Consider the following 13,305-nt stretch of genomic DNA (forward strand, 5'->3'; position numbering starts at 1 on the left):
TTTTCTGAATTTTATGCGCGCACTAATTTATAAACTGAATTTTTCATCATTCATTCAAGACTTTGTTTGTTCACAAGGTAGTGCAATCCTTCTTTTCAACATTACAAGATGGCGTCCAACTTCAGTGGAGTGCTCCAGTTGACTGACTTGGATGACTTTATTACGCCTTCGCAGGTGATGAAGACAAATCAAGCGATGCAGATCACGAAAACCACAAACATCTATTTGCCTGTACCATCTGATCTTTGATAGAAGGAAACTGATTTCTGACAGTACTGTAAACGGTACACCTTTAGTGGTGAAGCTGATTCAGTGATTGTTATCGTCTGCTACATTTGCAATGCACATGGACAACAAATATGTTACAGTTTATATTTTATGTGTTTCTTTCCAGGTTTTGCTAATTTTGGTCTTTAGGTAATTGGTTATTTGGTTAATTCTTGAAAATGATGGTAAATTAACGGGGCGGGGATATAGCTCAGTTGGTAGTGCGCTGGATTTGTATTCAGTTGGCCGCTGTCAGCGTGAGTTCGATCCCAGGTTCGGCGGAAATTTATTTCACAGAGTCAACTTTGTGTGCAGACTCTCTTCGGTGTCCGAACTCCCCCCCGTGTACACTACATTGGGTGTGCACGTTAAAGATCCCACGATTGACAAAAGGGTCTTTCCTGGCAAAATTGCTTAGGCACAGTTAATAATTGTCTACATATACCCGTGTGGCTTGGAATAATAGGCCGTGAAAGGTAAATATGCGCCGAGATGGCTGCGATCTACTGGCCTTATATAAAATTCCATCTCACACGGCATCATTGCAGAGCGCCTAGAACTGTACCCACGGAATATGCGCGATATAAGCCTCATATTGATTGATTGATTGATTGGTGTTTGAACTAAAAATGGAACAAAACTGCTGGGTGAATGACATGGCACTTTTGTAACAAACAACATACATTGATACAAGTAAGAAGTATGCCTTCTTTGTGATCCTACTTTAGTTATGCGGTTTTATGTTTAGTTTCATTTTTGGGTTTGCTTTTTGCAGTGTGTATGTGTGTGTTTTTGCATGTGCGTGTGTGTGTGTCTATTGATCTGTCTTTCTATGATCTGACATTTGAATAGAAGTAGGGGGGGGGGGGGGGGGGTGTATAGTTTATGTATAGGTTTGAATTGGTGTTTGTCTAAAGACTATTCACAGCCTATTGTAAATTTATCATGCTTAATGATGTTTTCTTTCAGGAATGTATCAAACCCGTTGTGATTGAGAAAAAGCCTGGGACAAAGGTGGGCAAGATCAGAATAGAGGGCGATGGCAGCTACACTGAAATATTGGAGGTATGCGCAGATGTTTTTTTAATTTTTATTTTATATATATTATTTTTTATTTTTTTATTTTTAAACAGTAAATGTACAGCTTTGCTGGGATACACATGTTCAAGGGGCAGTTTTCTTAAAACTGACTTGACAGGTTCACTTCATTTTCACAAGTCTGTGATGTTTACACAACAGTTGTGAATCTATCTGCCTCTCATTTTGTGTACATTTGCAGATTTCAGAACCAAAGAAAAGAACATTTCAAAGCTGAAATTGTGGAAAGAGCTAGTGTAAACAAGTTTGTGGAGGTCCTACTTATCTTGCTCATTTTCTAGCTATTATAATGCTTGAAAAATGTTTTTAGAAATTCTTGTCTCTTTTCAGTGCTGCAATAACATTTTGAACAAAAAGTATTTGCATGTACAGTGGTACCTGTGATGAAAAGACACCCTTGGGACCAGCCAAACGTGTCCCTACATTGTAGGTGGCCTGTCAAGACAAGTATATATTTGGTAGAGATAATGGACAAATGGACAACAGAAAGTGTCCTTTTAGGGAAATGTCCTTTTATCGGAGGGGCCTCACATTACAGGTACTACGCACGTATACCCTTTTTTATTTTAATTGACCATTATATATTATCTCTCTTTTTCAGGGTGGATATGAAACAAAGCTGGAAAAGGCCAAGATTACACTGAATGACTGCCTGGCTTGCAGTGGTTGCATCACATCGGCAGAGAGCGTTCTCATTACGCAGCAAAGCCAGGAAGAACTCTACAGGGTCTTACAAGAAAACAAGCAACTCATTGAGGTACAAATTTATAAGTTATACTTATACTGTTTTAGACTCTATTTATTTATGGTGCACACTTTTTCATATATACTATGTTCAACTACAAGATTTGGAACACAGCTAGGAGAGAAAGAGAGAGAGAGTCGGAATGGCAGGAATGAGAGTTGTAAGGGAGGGGGTAATGTGACATATGCTATCATTTTGTCCTCAAAAAAACAAAGTGCGCAGCACTTGCTGACATTTTTAGTTTAGAGGAAACACTGATAACATTTCTTTATTACACGACAGTCTAGCTGAGAATTGCACATTTCCTTTTCTGTCAAAATCGCCACAGCAAAATGGCACAGATACTAAAGCCAAAACCATCATTTTTATTCTATCAAGACTTCGTTGTGTTGTTGTTGCTTTTTAAGTCATCAGTTACATTGCTTACGCTTGTCTTTATCATCTTTATTCTGTCCAGAGCGGGAGAGAATCAGAGGCGAAGACGGTGGTGGTGTCGCTATCACCTCAGGCCAGGGCTTCTCTTGCCGCTCAGTGCAACTTGACCATGCAGGCTGCTGCCACCAAGCTCACTGGATTTTTCAAGAGACTGGGTAAATCATGTTCTTTTAATTTTTTGGCAGCACTTGTGTGGCTTGCTTCACAAATCACCTCCACAGAATAGCTCAATTTTACTAGTGCATCAGTGTCTTCTAATATGGCTTGAATGTGCTTATACGGTAGCTCAGTTGGTAGAGCACTGGACTTGTGATCATTGGGTCATGGGTTCAAATCCAGGCAGGGACGGACACAGGCCAACTTTATGTGCAGACTCAGAGACAGCATTCATTTCCCACTCTTGAGTCACCACAGTGGCTCGTAAAAGACCTTGGTCATTTTACTATAAATGCAGGTGGCGTATTACACCTAAACACTCACACACCCAGGCAGTGCGACTCTTTTTGCTGCTAACTTTCCATTGGAAGGAAGCAACCGGAATTTCCAAGCAATGGAATAAAGTAATGGAAATTAAATTGCATGACAAACAAAAACAGCTGACAGTGACCAAGATCATTAACATTTTCAAACAAACTTAATTACTAAGAAATGCATGAATTTGGGCATGGCACAATATATGCTTCCAGTTTTGTTCCGAAATGTTTGTACATTTGTAATCAAACTTTAAATTGTGTACTTTTGCAGGAGTGCACTATGTGTTTGACACCAACTTTGCCAGGAACTTCAGCCTGATTGAAAGTGCCCAAGAGTTCGTGCGCCGCTTCTACGACTCAGAGACGAACCCCAAAGCATTCCCTATGTTGGCATCTGCCTGCCCAGGTGACAAAACCTACTTTGCTTGATTGATTGAATTGTTTCATGAATGTAGGTGCTTCATCAACAGATTATCCAAACCCCCCACACCACCCTCACATACCCTTCTGCTGATGTTTCTGATGTTATTGTCCTGGTTAAAAGGAGAAAATATATCTGATTTCAGGTTGCAACAGTGAAATGAGCTTGTCTATTGAAATCAAATTCACAAAGATTTGGAGTAGAGCATTAGGCGTAGAACTTTTTTTCTGTGGCAAAAGTAATGGGGGGGAGGGGGCAAATGCACATCTGTTAAAAAGGGTGTATTAGTGAACTTTTATTCTTCTCAATGAAAGCAGACACTAATCCTTCAAGAGATACATTCATGTTTAGATCATTCCACCATCCTCTTCATTTTACCTTAGATACTACGCATTACATGGAGTGAAACTTATGTGATGTTTTGCTTGGTTTTTTTTTACAGGCTGGGTGTGCTATGCGGAAAAGACGCATGGTTCTTACATTCTGCCCTACATCAGCACCACGCGCTCACCTCAACAGGTGATGGGGGCTCTGGTGAAGGATTACCTGGCGTCATGCATAGGTCGATCTGGCGCTCAGGTTTATCATGTCACAGTCATGCCATGCTTTGACAAAAAGCTGGAGGCTTCAAGGGCAGATTTCTTTGATGATGTTTCACAGAGTCGAGATGTTGACTGCGTTATCACTTCAAGTGAGTTAAGTTTTTTAAATTTTATTTGTTAAGTAATTGCTACAGTTTTCATTTTGAGAACTAATTGTGTGCATAGTAGGTTGTGTTTGTGTGTGTGTTTGTGCATGATGACAGGTATCGTGTGTGTTTCTGTCTGTCTGAACCACAACTTTGATGCATGCACACACGTAAATGTGTGTTTCATATTTCACTGTATGTGCTCTGGGGCTGGTTTCATGGGCCAGCAACAAAGTCTTGTCAACTGCAGTTGAACGAGTGAAACGCATTAATCTGAAGAAATTGGATTCATAAAACAGATTTTTGTTGGCCATCTGTGCCTCTTTACACAGAGAGTTGCTCACAGTGCTGCCCTCCCCCAGCACCACGTTACAACCACAGTCAGGGGACAAAGCCATGGTCCAACTGTCAGTGTAACCACCTTGAGTCCATAACACCGGCTCCTGGTCCCTCCTTTTGAAATTGTTCGCAGTTACAATTTGTAATTTTCTGTAACAGTTAACACGTCTGTTTTCAGTTGAGGTTGCTGCAATGTTCGACAAGGAAGGGGTATCACTGGCGGATGTGGAGGATATGCCAATCGACACTCAGTAAGTTGACTTGATATAACACCATTCAACTTCAAAACCTTCCTGTTTTCTAAATTTCATTCTGATAAGCTGCTCGTTTATTTTCATACTAGCAACAGCTTAGTTTAGAAAACAAATCTACTATCTGACTTCTTCAGCGTAAGAATCTGAAGTTTCTGAGGATGTAAAGTAGTTGCCGGTAGATGACAGAATTCACTTTGTTAACTACTCAGGGCATGGAGTCTGTATGTTTCATCGAATGAACATTGTCTTTTCTTGAGTATGTAGCCTTTGAAATGTTAACTTCAACCCCCTGTAGTTGCCCGTGCTAGCCAAGTCACCATGAAGTCGATCAACTGGTCAGTAACAATGGTGTTACCTGTATTACATTGCTTTTTGAATTGTTAACTGGATGGGCGAAATGGCCGAGTGGAGAAGACGCCTGCCTCGCATGCGGAAGGTCACGGGTTTGAATCCCAGCCACTGCATGTGCAGACCTGCTAGTGCCTTATCCCTTTTCGTGTGTACACACAAGCTCAAGACCAAGTGCGCACGGAAAAAATCCTGTAATCCATGTCAGAGTTCAGTGGGTTACAGAAACACGAAAAGCACCCAGCATACTCCCTCCAAAAGCGGCGTATGGCTGCCTAAATGGCATGGTAAAAACGGTCATACACATAAAAACGTGGGAGTTTCAGCCCATTAAAGCAGAAGAATTGTTAACTGAAAGCTGCTGTGGTTATGTGCAGGCTGAGTCATCAAGTGAACGGTCAGCTGGTCAGTCACAGCGGTGGAGGATCGGGGGGTTACCTGGAATACATTGCTCGTCATGCTGCCCAGGAACTGCACAACTCACAGCTACAAAACATCAACTACAGAGTCTGCAGGTAGATCATGGAGTTAAATTCTGCATGTCTTTATTTGTTTATGTTTCCTGTGTATGATGAAGTGTAGAAAAACATAAAATATGTAAAAGGTTGTTAATGCAAAGGAGAATTGTTTTCTTCGTTCATGGGCTGAAACTCACATGTTCACTCATGTTTTTGCATAAGTGGATTTTTACGTGTATGTTCGTTTTTTACCCCGCTATTCAGACAGCATACACCGATTTCGGGGGACAAAGAGGAACAGATTTTGGATATTGATGCAAGCGAGTGGGTACTGCATAAGCATTAAATGTCACTGCTGAGGTTTGTGTATGTCTGTGTGTGTGTGAAAGTATTTATGTTTTTGTTTTGTTTTAGATTATTAGCAGCAAGATGATAAGGGTGAACTTTCTGTTGCACCAACAGGAATCAAGACTTCAAAGAAGTCCTCATCGAAGCAGAAGGCAAACCAACACTGAAAATGGCCATAGCGTATGGGTTTCGCAACATACAGAACATTGTGCAGAAGATTAAAAGAAAGAGATGCGACTATCACTTTGTGGAAATCATGGCCTGCCCCTCTGGATGCAACAACGGCGGCGCTCAGATGCGGCCAGAGGGCGAAGAAACTGTGAAGGAAAGACTGAGCAAAGTGGAGGAGGTGTATTCAAGTCAGCCAACTTTGTCGCCAGTTGAAATAGCTGATGTTGAGAGGTTGTATGCTGAGTGGTTAGGGGGCGTAGGGACCTCCAAAGCACAAGCCATGCTCCACACGTCGTACCATGAGGTGGAAAAGATGACAAACGCTCTTAACATCAAGTGGTGAATGTTTCCTGTATGGTTCTGAACACGTAGACCTTCAAAATCACTTATAGAATTTGCTGGGTCTTGCAAAGTATTAGACCATATTACTGTGTGAGAGATCAGATGGTTTTTCACACTGACCAGAGTGGGGTTGTTCCTCAAAAAGCAGTAGCAGTGTAATTTGATGTATTTTATTTACATTCATGTTCCGGTGATAAGATTGTTAATTATTAATTTTATTGATATTTATCTGGAACTTTTCAAAAAAGCAAAAAACACAGTTATTATTGCACAGTTACATCAATGGATGTGAATGAACTTTATAAGCACTGGGACAATCGTTAATGTGTGACTGTAGGTGAGTGAATGCTAATGCATGTACTGAATCTATGTTAGGTAATTATTGAACTGTGGTGTCTCTTTTGATACTGAAAATAAAATTACAAGGTGAAACAAAGAATTTCTTATCTCTTTATACAATATTAAATTACATATCTTACCCAACTCACATATAGCAATTAACCCTAGTTCAGTGCTGGTAACGCTGTACGCGTCCCCTTGGTAACAAGGAAGGCGCCTCTAAAAAAAGAGTGACATGAGACCCGTAAGGGTGTCTAAGCCAGCCCGGAAACGAGACTGCCTTCCGTATGCGCGCGCATACACCGCCATATGCAATTCATTCCAAAGCTCAGCGCCAGTGAGACTGGTCGCATTTGATGTACGCTCCGGCTGTTTCAGCCGTTTTGACTTAGTCTTTTGACTTTGTTGTTCCTCTTGGTATCTTCTTGCATCTGGACTTCTCTACTGCTGTTGAGGTGAGGTCGTTCTTGTTTATTCTTGATTTTGGCAGCGTTGTTGGCCGCTTTTTGGACTTGCAAAATTTTTTCAAAATTTTTTCGTGAGTCTTTGTTGTGTCATGGCCGACAATGCCAAGAAGAGGTGTACGCCTAAAAGGTAGCTGCTGCGCCCACTTCTTCTAAAGAATCTTCTAGGAAGACTAAACAATCCGTTTCTGGTGAAGATACTCTTGCAAAAAATCTTTTGATGTGTTTGTTGATTTGCCCGCTAAGCCGGTAGACAAGACAGCGGCCATTTTGTCGGCTAAGCCGGTTGACAAGACCGCTCACGTGAATAAACCTGCTAAGGGGGATTCTCCCCCTGTGGTGCCGGGGTTGGCATCCGCTGATGTTGCTGCTTTGTTGTTATCTCTTAGTTCGCAGGTGTCTACTTTAGCGGCCGAGATTACTTCGACGAGAGCGGAGCTTCGTTCTCTTCCCTCGGGTGTGGCTGGCGTCTCTTCGCTTGCCAGCGTTCGCTCGTCTCCTGCCACTACAGTCACGAGAGCGGAGGTGCATGCCTCTCAGGATGAGGAGATTGTGCCGTGTCCGCTTTTGGGTTCGCATTCCGGCGTTCCGTCTCGTACACAAGGTATGTCTGCTGAGTTAGTAACCGGGTTCTCCGGCCAAAACTCGGCACGTGGTCAGGAGCGAGTAGCCTCAGGCGCATGGCGGCCGGGCGAAAGTTCTTATCTCTCGGCTGACTCAACCCGCTTTGGCGGCCTTTCAGTGGGGAGTAAGAGCCCTGGTACACGTAAGGAAGTTCCACTGCACTCTGCTCAGTCTGGGGACGGGGGCGAGTGTGTGTGGCTTCCGACCCCGCCCTCTGGGCGGGGGGGTAGACAGTAAAGCTGGTTCTCTGCTAGACAATGGTGTTAGTACGGGAGTCAGCTTTCGGATTGCATGGTAGTGCAAGACGACTGGTTTACTGTGTGCAAAGCTAGGTGGTGCTTGGATCGACCAGGAGTGTCTTTCTGGGTGTCACCTTCCTGATTGCGATTGCGAGCATGAAGGAGAGGTTAACGAGGGTGCGTCCACGGTGGTGGACGACTCCCAGCTTACTTGCCGTTCAAGTTGTCCAGCGCAGTGACGTGGGCAGCGGAAAACGGCATTTAGGCACTGTGTGCGAAACTAGGTGGTGCTTGGATCGACCAGGAGTGTCTTTCTGGGTGTCACCTTCCTGATTGCGATTGCGAGCATGAAGGAGAGGTTAACGAGGGTGCGTCCACGGTGGTGTGCGTCCACGGTGGTGGACGACTCCCAGCTTACTTGCCGTTCAAGTTGTCCAGCGCAGTGACGTGGGCAGCGGAAAACGGCATTTAGGTATTGTGGAAGTTGGTGATTCTGGGATCGACCGCGAACGGCTTGGCCGGGAGCGTCTTTCCGGGGGTCACCTTCCTGATTGCCATTGCAAGCATGAAGGAAAGGATAACGAGTGCGTCCACGGGGATGGACGACACCCAGCTTAACTTGCCGTTCAAGTTGTCCAGCGCAGTGACGTGGGCGGCGGAAAACGGCATTTAAGTTTTGACCGGAAGGGGTGGTTGAGAACAAAGGGGTAACTTACTCCACCTCTATCTGGTTCCGACTTCTGGAAGTTCGGAGGAACAGGATGTTCTCTTCAGCTTCCTGGATTTGTTGTCCATTGCCCTGGAGTTGGCAATTGGCCGCGTGTAGCCGGGTTCTCCGGTGAAAGTGGTGTACGTTCGCAGGAGGAATGTGGCACGCATTTTCGTGGCTGGGCAACGTAAGCTTCCGCCCTGGGGGCAGGAGGTTGTTGGTCTGAGTGATTCTTGGATTGACCATGCAAGTCTCTCTGGGGGTCACCTTCCTAACTTTGTAACCAAGTAGGAAGGAGAGGATTGTGAGGGTGTGTCCACGGTGGTGGATGACACCCAGCTTAACTTGCCGTTTAAGTTGTCCAGCGCAGTGGCCTGGTCAGTGGAAAACGGCATTTAGGTTTTGACAGGAACGGGGGGCAGGTAGCGAACGGTAGGGCTGGTTCTTTGTTGGACAGTTAAGTCAAACAGGGAGTCAGCTTCCGGATTGCACGGTTGTGCTTGACGGCTGTTCAGATGAAGGTGCTTACGCATTACTGAAGAGCCCTGATTTTAGGTTCCGTTTCATGTTAGCAAGTGCAGTGGTGCTCGCAGCTGAAATGGTTTGAGGACAACGGGATCGTCCGGTGTGTTTTTATGCTACCTGTGGGTTCTGATGTTTACTAATCCACGGCCGGTTTCGCTTCCGCTTTTGTGGCTGTGGCTTCCGGTACAGGATGGGATAGCCTTCTACCGTTAACACTGGGGTGTTGGTAGTCGGCACCTTTCAGCCTTTGGCTGTCGGTTCCGTCGCTGCGGTTCCTTTGCTGTTATTCAGGCTGTGTCCACTTCCTTTTCCAGTTTTCCCGCTGGAAGGAGACAGGTGGATGGAGTTTTGGTCATGGAGTTCCGGTGTTGAATTTTTCAAAACTTTTCCGATTTTTGGCAAGTATTGCCTTATCGGGATTGGTGACTGGTTCTCATCATTTCGATGATTGTTATGATGCTTTTGAACGAGGGGAGGCTTATACTTCAGCTGTGTCGCTGTTCGCGGCATTTTGAAGTTGATTTGAGCCTTCTGAGGAGAATCTTTGAGTGTTAAGTTCTTAGATCCTCTGGCGGGGTCTTTTTGTACTTGTGGAGTTTTCACAAGCGAGTCTTCTTTGTCACCACTACCTGTGTAGACAACGTTCGACTTTATACCTGCGGCGGTGTTGCTTTAGCTTGTGTCTTACGCTTAAGAGCGTGTCACTCGCGGAGCGCTTTCTGTAGGCTTCGGTTAACTCCAAACTTAAGAACTTAGGTTCTCTGTTTTTGTTCTACGGAACCGCCCTCGGGTTTGGCTAAAATCCATCTGGATTTTGATAGCTAGGAGAAAGTGTCTGTAAGATCAAGATCTCCTAGCTCGGGGAGTTTGTGGCTTCGGGTTTTTATGATGGGCTCGTTTGAACAAAACGCGCTTTTACTCTCGCCTGGGTGGTTACGTTCTAACTGGATATCTTTGTGGTCTGACAGGACGCAGATACAAAGGAGTTAACTTTGCCGGTTTTTTACCTGAGGGTAAGCCTCTGCCTTTAAAGTTTTGTTCTTTTGGCTAGGCTTTAATCTCTTTCTTGTTTGAAAGGTCTCTTTTTGAGACCCCTTCTATGCACGCGGGCTTTTATCTATCAAAGAGACGCTCACGGTAAAAGGGAAGCGCAAGGCAGGCCTTGGCTGTTGTTTGTTTCCAAACGAAAAGCTTCAGGCTGGCTGTTATCTACTTTAGCTTTTGGCTCTATACCCTCGCTTTCACAGGATCTTTCTCATAGATCGTTTTGGCGACCTGTTGGTCGCACAGTACGGGTCTTTGCTATCTTGGTTCCAGACCTCTTAAGGCTGGCAAGAAGGCGTCTTTGCTTTCTCACATTCCAGTTACACGGATGTCTTCTGTAAGGATATCCTTGGGATACTTAGGGGCTTCCGCCTCAACTCTGGATTTGATTCAGAGTCTTTATAGGGGTTTTGGCGTGTTTGTTCGCTTGTCACTTAGACTGGCTTGGTACGAAGCGCTTATTTCTTACGGAATGAACTCCTCTTCTCTACGTGTAATGCAGGTGGCGATCCACCTATTCTGGGTTTCCGTTTTTCTTTCATGTCTTATTTTTAAGACTTTATGTAATTTCTGTCACTTTGGTACGGCTTGGTGCAGCGTTGCTTTAACCCGTTTCAAGGCTAGCCTGGCGGATCTACACGGAAAACGGCCAAGCTTACTCTAGTAGCTTCTGTGAGAAGTGGGAGTAAGCATACTTTCTGGCTATTTTGAATATGGACATCTTTTTCAAGAAAGACTGATCTATGGCTTTTGGGTTGCTTCGAAATTTTCTGGCATTTAAGCAAAAATGGAAAACAAGCTTCGAGTTGCATTTTCAATTCATGAAGCAAGGGTGTGGCTCCTTTAGAGTCACGTTTAGTCAATTAAAACTTTTCGGGTTTCGAAGTTTTTTCCGACTTGCACGGATCTTGTTAGATCATTGAATCAAAGGTTACTTGCCTTATCTTTCATCTCCATCGTGATTCAACCTAGGCTTTTATGCGGAAAACGGGGAAAACCAGCTTCCAATTGTATTTTCAATTCAGGAAGCAAGATTTTGGCTCCTTTAGAGTCAGGTTTGGCTTTTTTAATATTTCGATTTTCGAAAAAATTTCTGATTTTCACGGACCTTGTTAGATCGTTGAATCAAAGGCCATTTGCCTTATCTTTCATCTCCGTCTTGATTTAACCTTGAACGGTTGGAAATGACGTTAAACACTGTATTAGGGTGGGTACAGGTCTATCTACTCTGGTAGGGGTATGACTTTTTGAAGTCAACCTTACCTAGATGGACTGCTACACTGGACTCTTGCTCCTGGGGAGCTTGATGTGGTTATTTGTCCCGTGAGGACTCTCAGAAGGTACCTGTCACGGACTCGGCATTGGGTCAGAAAATCTGAAGCTTTTATGATATCACTTAGCACAGCAAGGTGTAAGGATATTGCGAAAGTTTATTTAACCAAGTGAGTCTCCACTTTGATCAGACAGGTGCTTACCTGGTGATTAACACAGTCTGGAGATGTTAGGGCAGTTTTGCCTCTCACCGTATGAGGCAAGGCCTTGGGCCTCCTCTTTGACAGTCCTCTGGTCGGGCCGTTTGGCTGAAGTACTGGAGTCGGCTTACGGGCGGTCTGAGGAGGTTTTTATTAACCTCTCCCTCAGAGACGTCTTGGGACAGGACGGCAGTTCCGCGTTACCGGTTATGGTAGCCTTGGAACAGGTTCTAATTTCATGATTTCACTATATACCCGCCACCTATAGTAGCAATCTGCTATATGTGAGTTGGGTAAGATATGTAATTTAATCAAAAATTTTAGTAATAAATTTTCATTTGATTAATATACTTACCCAACTCACATCGTTTATTCCCTCCCGCCTCCCCGCTGTGGTGGGTGTTTGGGTCTAAAAAAGGAGTGAGTTGGGCTTCGCTTTAGAATGAATTGCATATGGCGGTGTATGCGCGCGCATACGGAAGGCAGTCTCGTTTCCGGGCTGGCTTAGACACCCTTACGGGTCTCATGTCACTCTTTTTTTAGAGGCGCCTTCCTTGTTACCAAGGGGACGCGTACAGCGTTACCAGCACTGAACTAGGGTTAATTGCTATATGTGAGTTGGGTAAGTATATTAATCAAATGAAAATTTATTACTAAAATTTTTGATTTTGTGTGTATTGTACATGTAGGTGCAAATGTTGTCTTTTTGAGTCACTTGAGAAAAAGTGACTCTATGTAATCGGTCAGTGTTAGTCTGTCCGGCCGGCCGTCCGTAGACACCACCTTAACGTTGGACTTTTCTCGGAAACTATCAAAGCGATCGGGCTCATATTTTGTTTAGTCGTGACCTCCAATGACCTCTGCACTTTAACGATGGTTTCGTTGACCTTTGACCTTTTTCAAGGTCACAGGTCAGCGTCAAAGGAAAAATTAGACATACACCACCTTAACGTTGGACTTTTCTCGGAAACTATCAAAGCGATCGGGCTCATATTTTGTTTAGTCGTGACCTCCAATGACCTCTACACTTTAACGATGGTTTCGTTGACCTTTGACCTTTTTCAAGGTCACAGGTCAGCGTCAAAGGAAAAATTAGACATTTTATATCTTTGACAAAGTTCATCGGATGTGATTGAAACTTTGTAGGATTATTCTTTACATCAAAGTATTTACATCTGTAGCCTTTTACGAACGTTATCAGAAAAACAAGGGAGATAACTAGCCTTTTCTGTTCGGCAACACACAACTTAACGTTGGGCTTTTCTCGGAAACTATAAAAGTGACCGGGCTCAAATTTTATGTGAACGTGACTCATTGTGTTGTGAATAGCAATTTCTTCCTGTCCATCTGATGCCTCATATAATATTCAGAACTGCGAAAGTGACTCGATCGAGCGTTTGCTCTTCTTGTTTGTAAATTTGGTTAGGTAACATAAGATTTGACATTGCTCAGCACACACATTCACATGCATACACACACACAAGAGTACAGTAAGACACAAC

General features: G+C 43.9%; 1 protein-coding gene across 1 annotated transcript; it reads left to right on the forward strand.

The window, feature by feature from the left end:
• Positions 1 to 69: 69 nt before the first annotated feature.
• Positions 70 to 6,603, forward strand: LOC138958954 (cytosolic Fe-S cluster assembly factor narfl-like). Its single transcript, XM_070330306.1, has 9 exons — positions 70 to 174; positions 1,237 to 1,332; positions 1,967 to 2,122; positions 2,568 to 2,700; positions 3,290 to 3,424; positions 3,882 to 4,130; positions 4,645 to 4,717; positions 5,446 to 5,583; positions 5,989 to 6,603. The coding sequence occupies exons 1-9, from the start codon at positions 109 to 111 to the stop codon at positions 6,386 to 6,388; spliced, it is 1,446 nt and encodes a 481-aa protein (XP_070186407.1). The 5' UTR covers positions 70 to 108; the 3' UTR covers positions 6,389 to 6,603.
• Positions 6,604 to 13,305: the final 6,702 nt, after the last annotated feature.

This window comes from Littorina saxatilis, linkage group LG2 (assembly GCF_037325665.1).
Source record: "Littorina saxatilis isolate snail1 linkage group LG2, US_GU_Lsax_2.0, whole genome shotgun sequence".
NCBI lineage: Eukaryota > Metazoa > Mollusca > Gastropoda > Littorinimorpha > Littorinidae > Littorina > Littorina saxatilis.

Bases quoted from the DNA above. Each gene is read 5' to 3' on its own strand.
- LOC138958954 (XM_070330306.1), top strand. From the start codon at position 109: ATGGCGTCCAACTTCAGTGGAGTGCTCCAGTTGACTGACTTGGATGAC. The intron at 1,333-1,966 runs GTATGCGCAGAT...TCTCTTTTTCAG, and splicing joins GCTACACTGAAATATTGGAG to GGTGGATATGAAACAAAGCT. The intron at 4,131-4,644 runs GTGAGTTAAGTT...GTCTGTTTTCAG, and splicing joins TGACTGCGTTATCACTTCAA to TTGAGGTTGCTGCAATGTTC.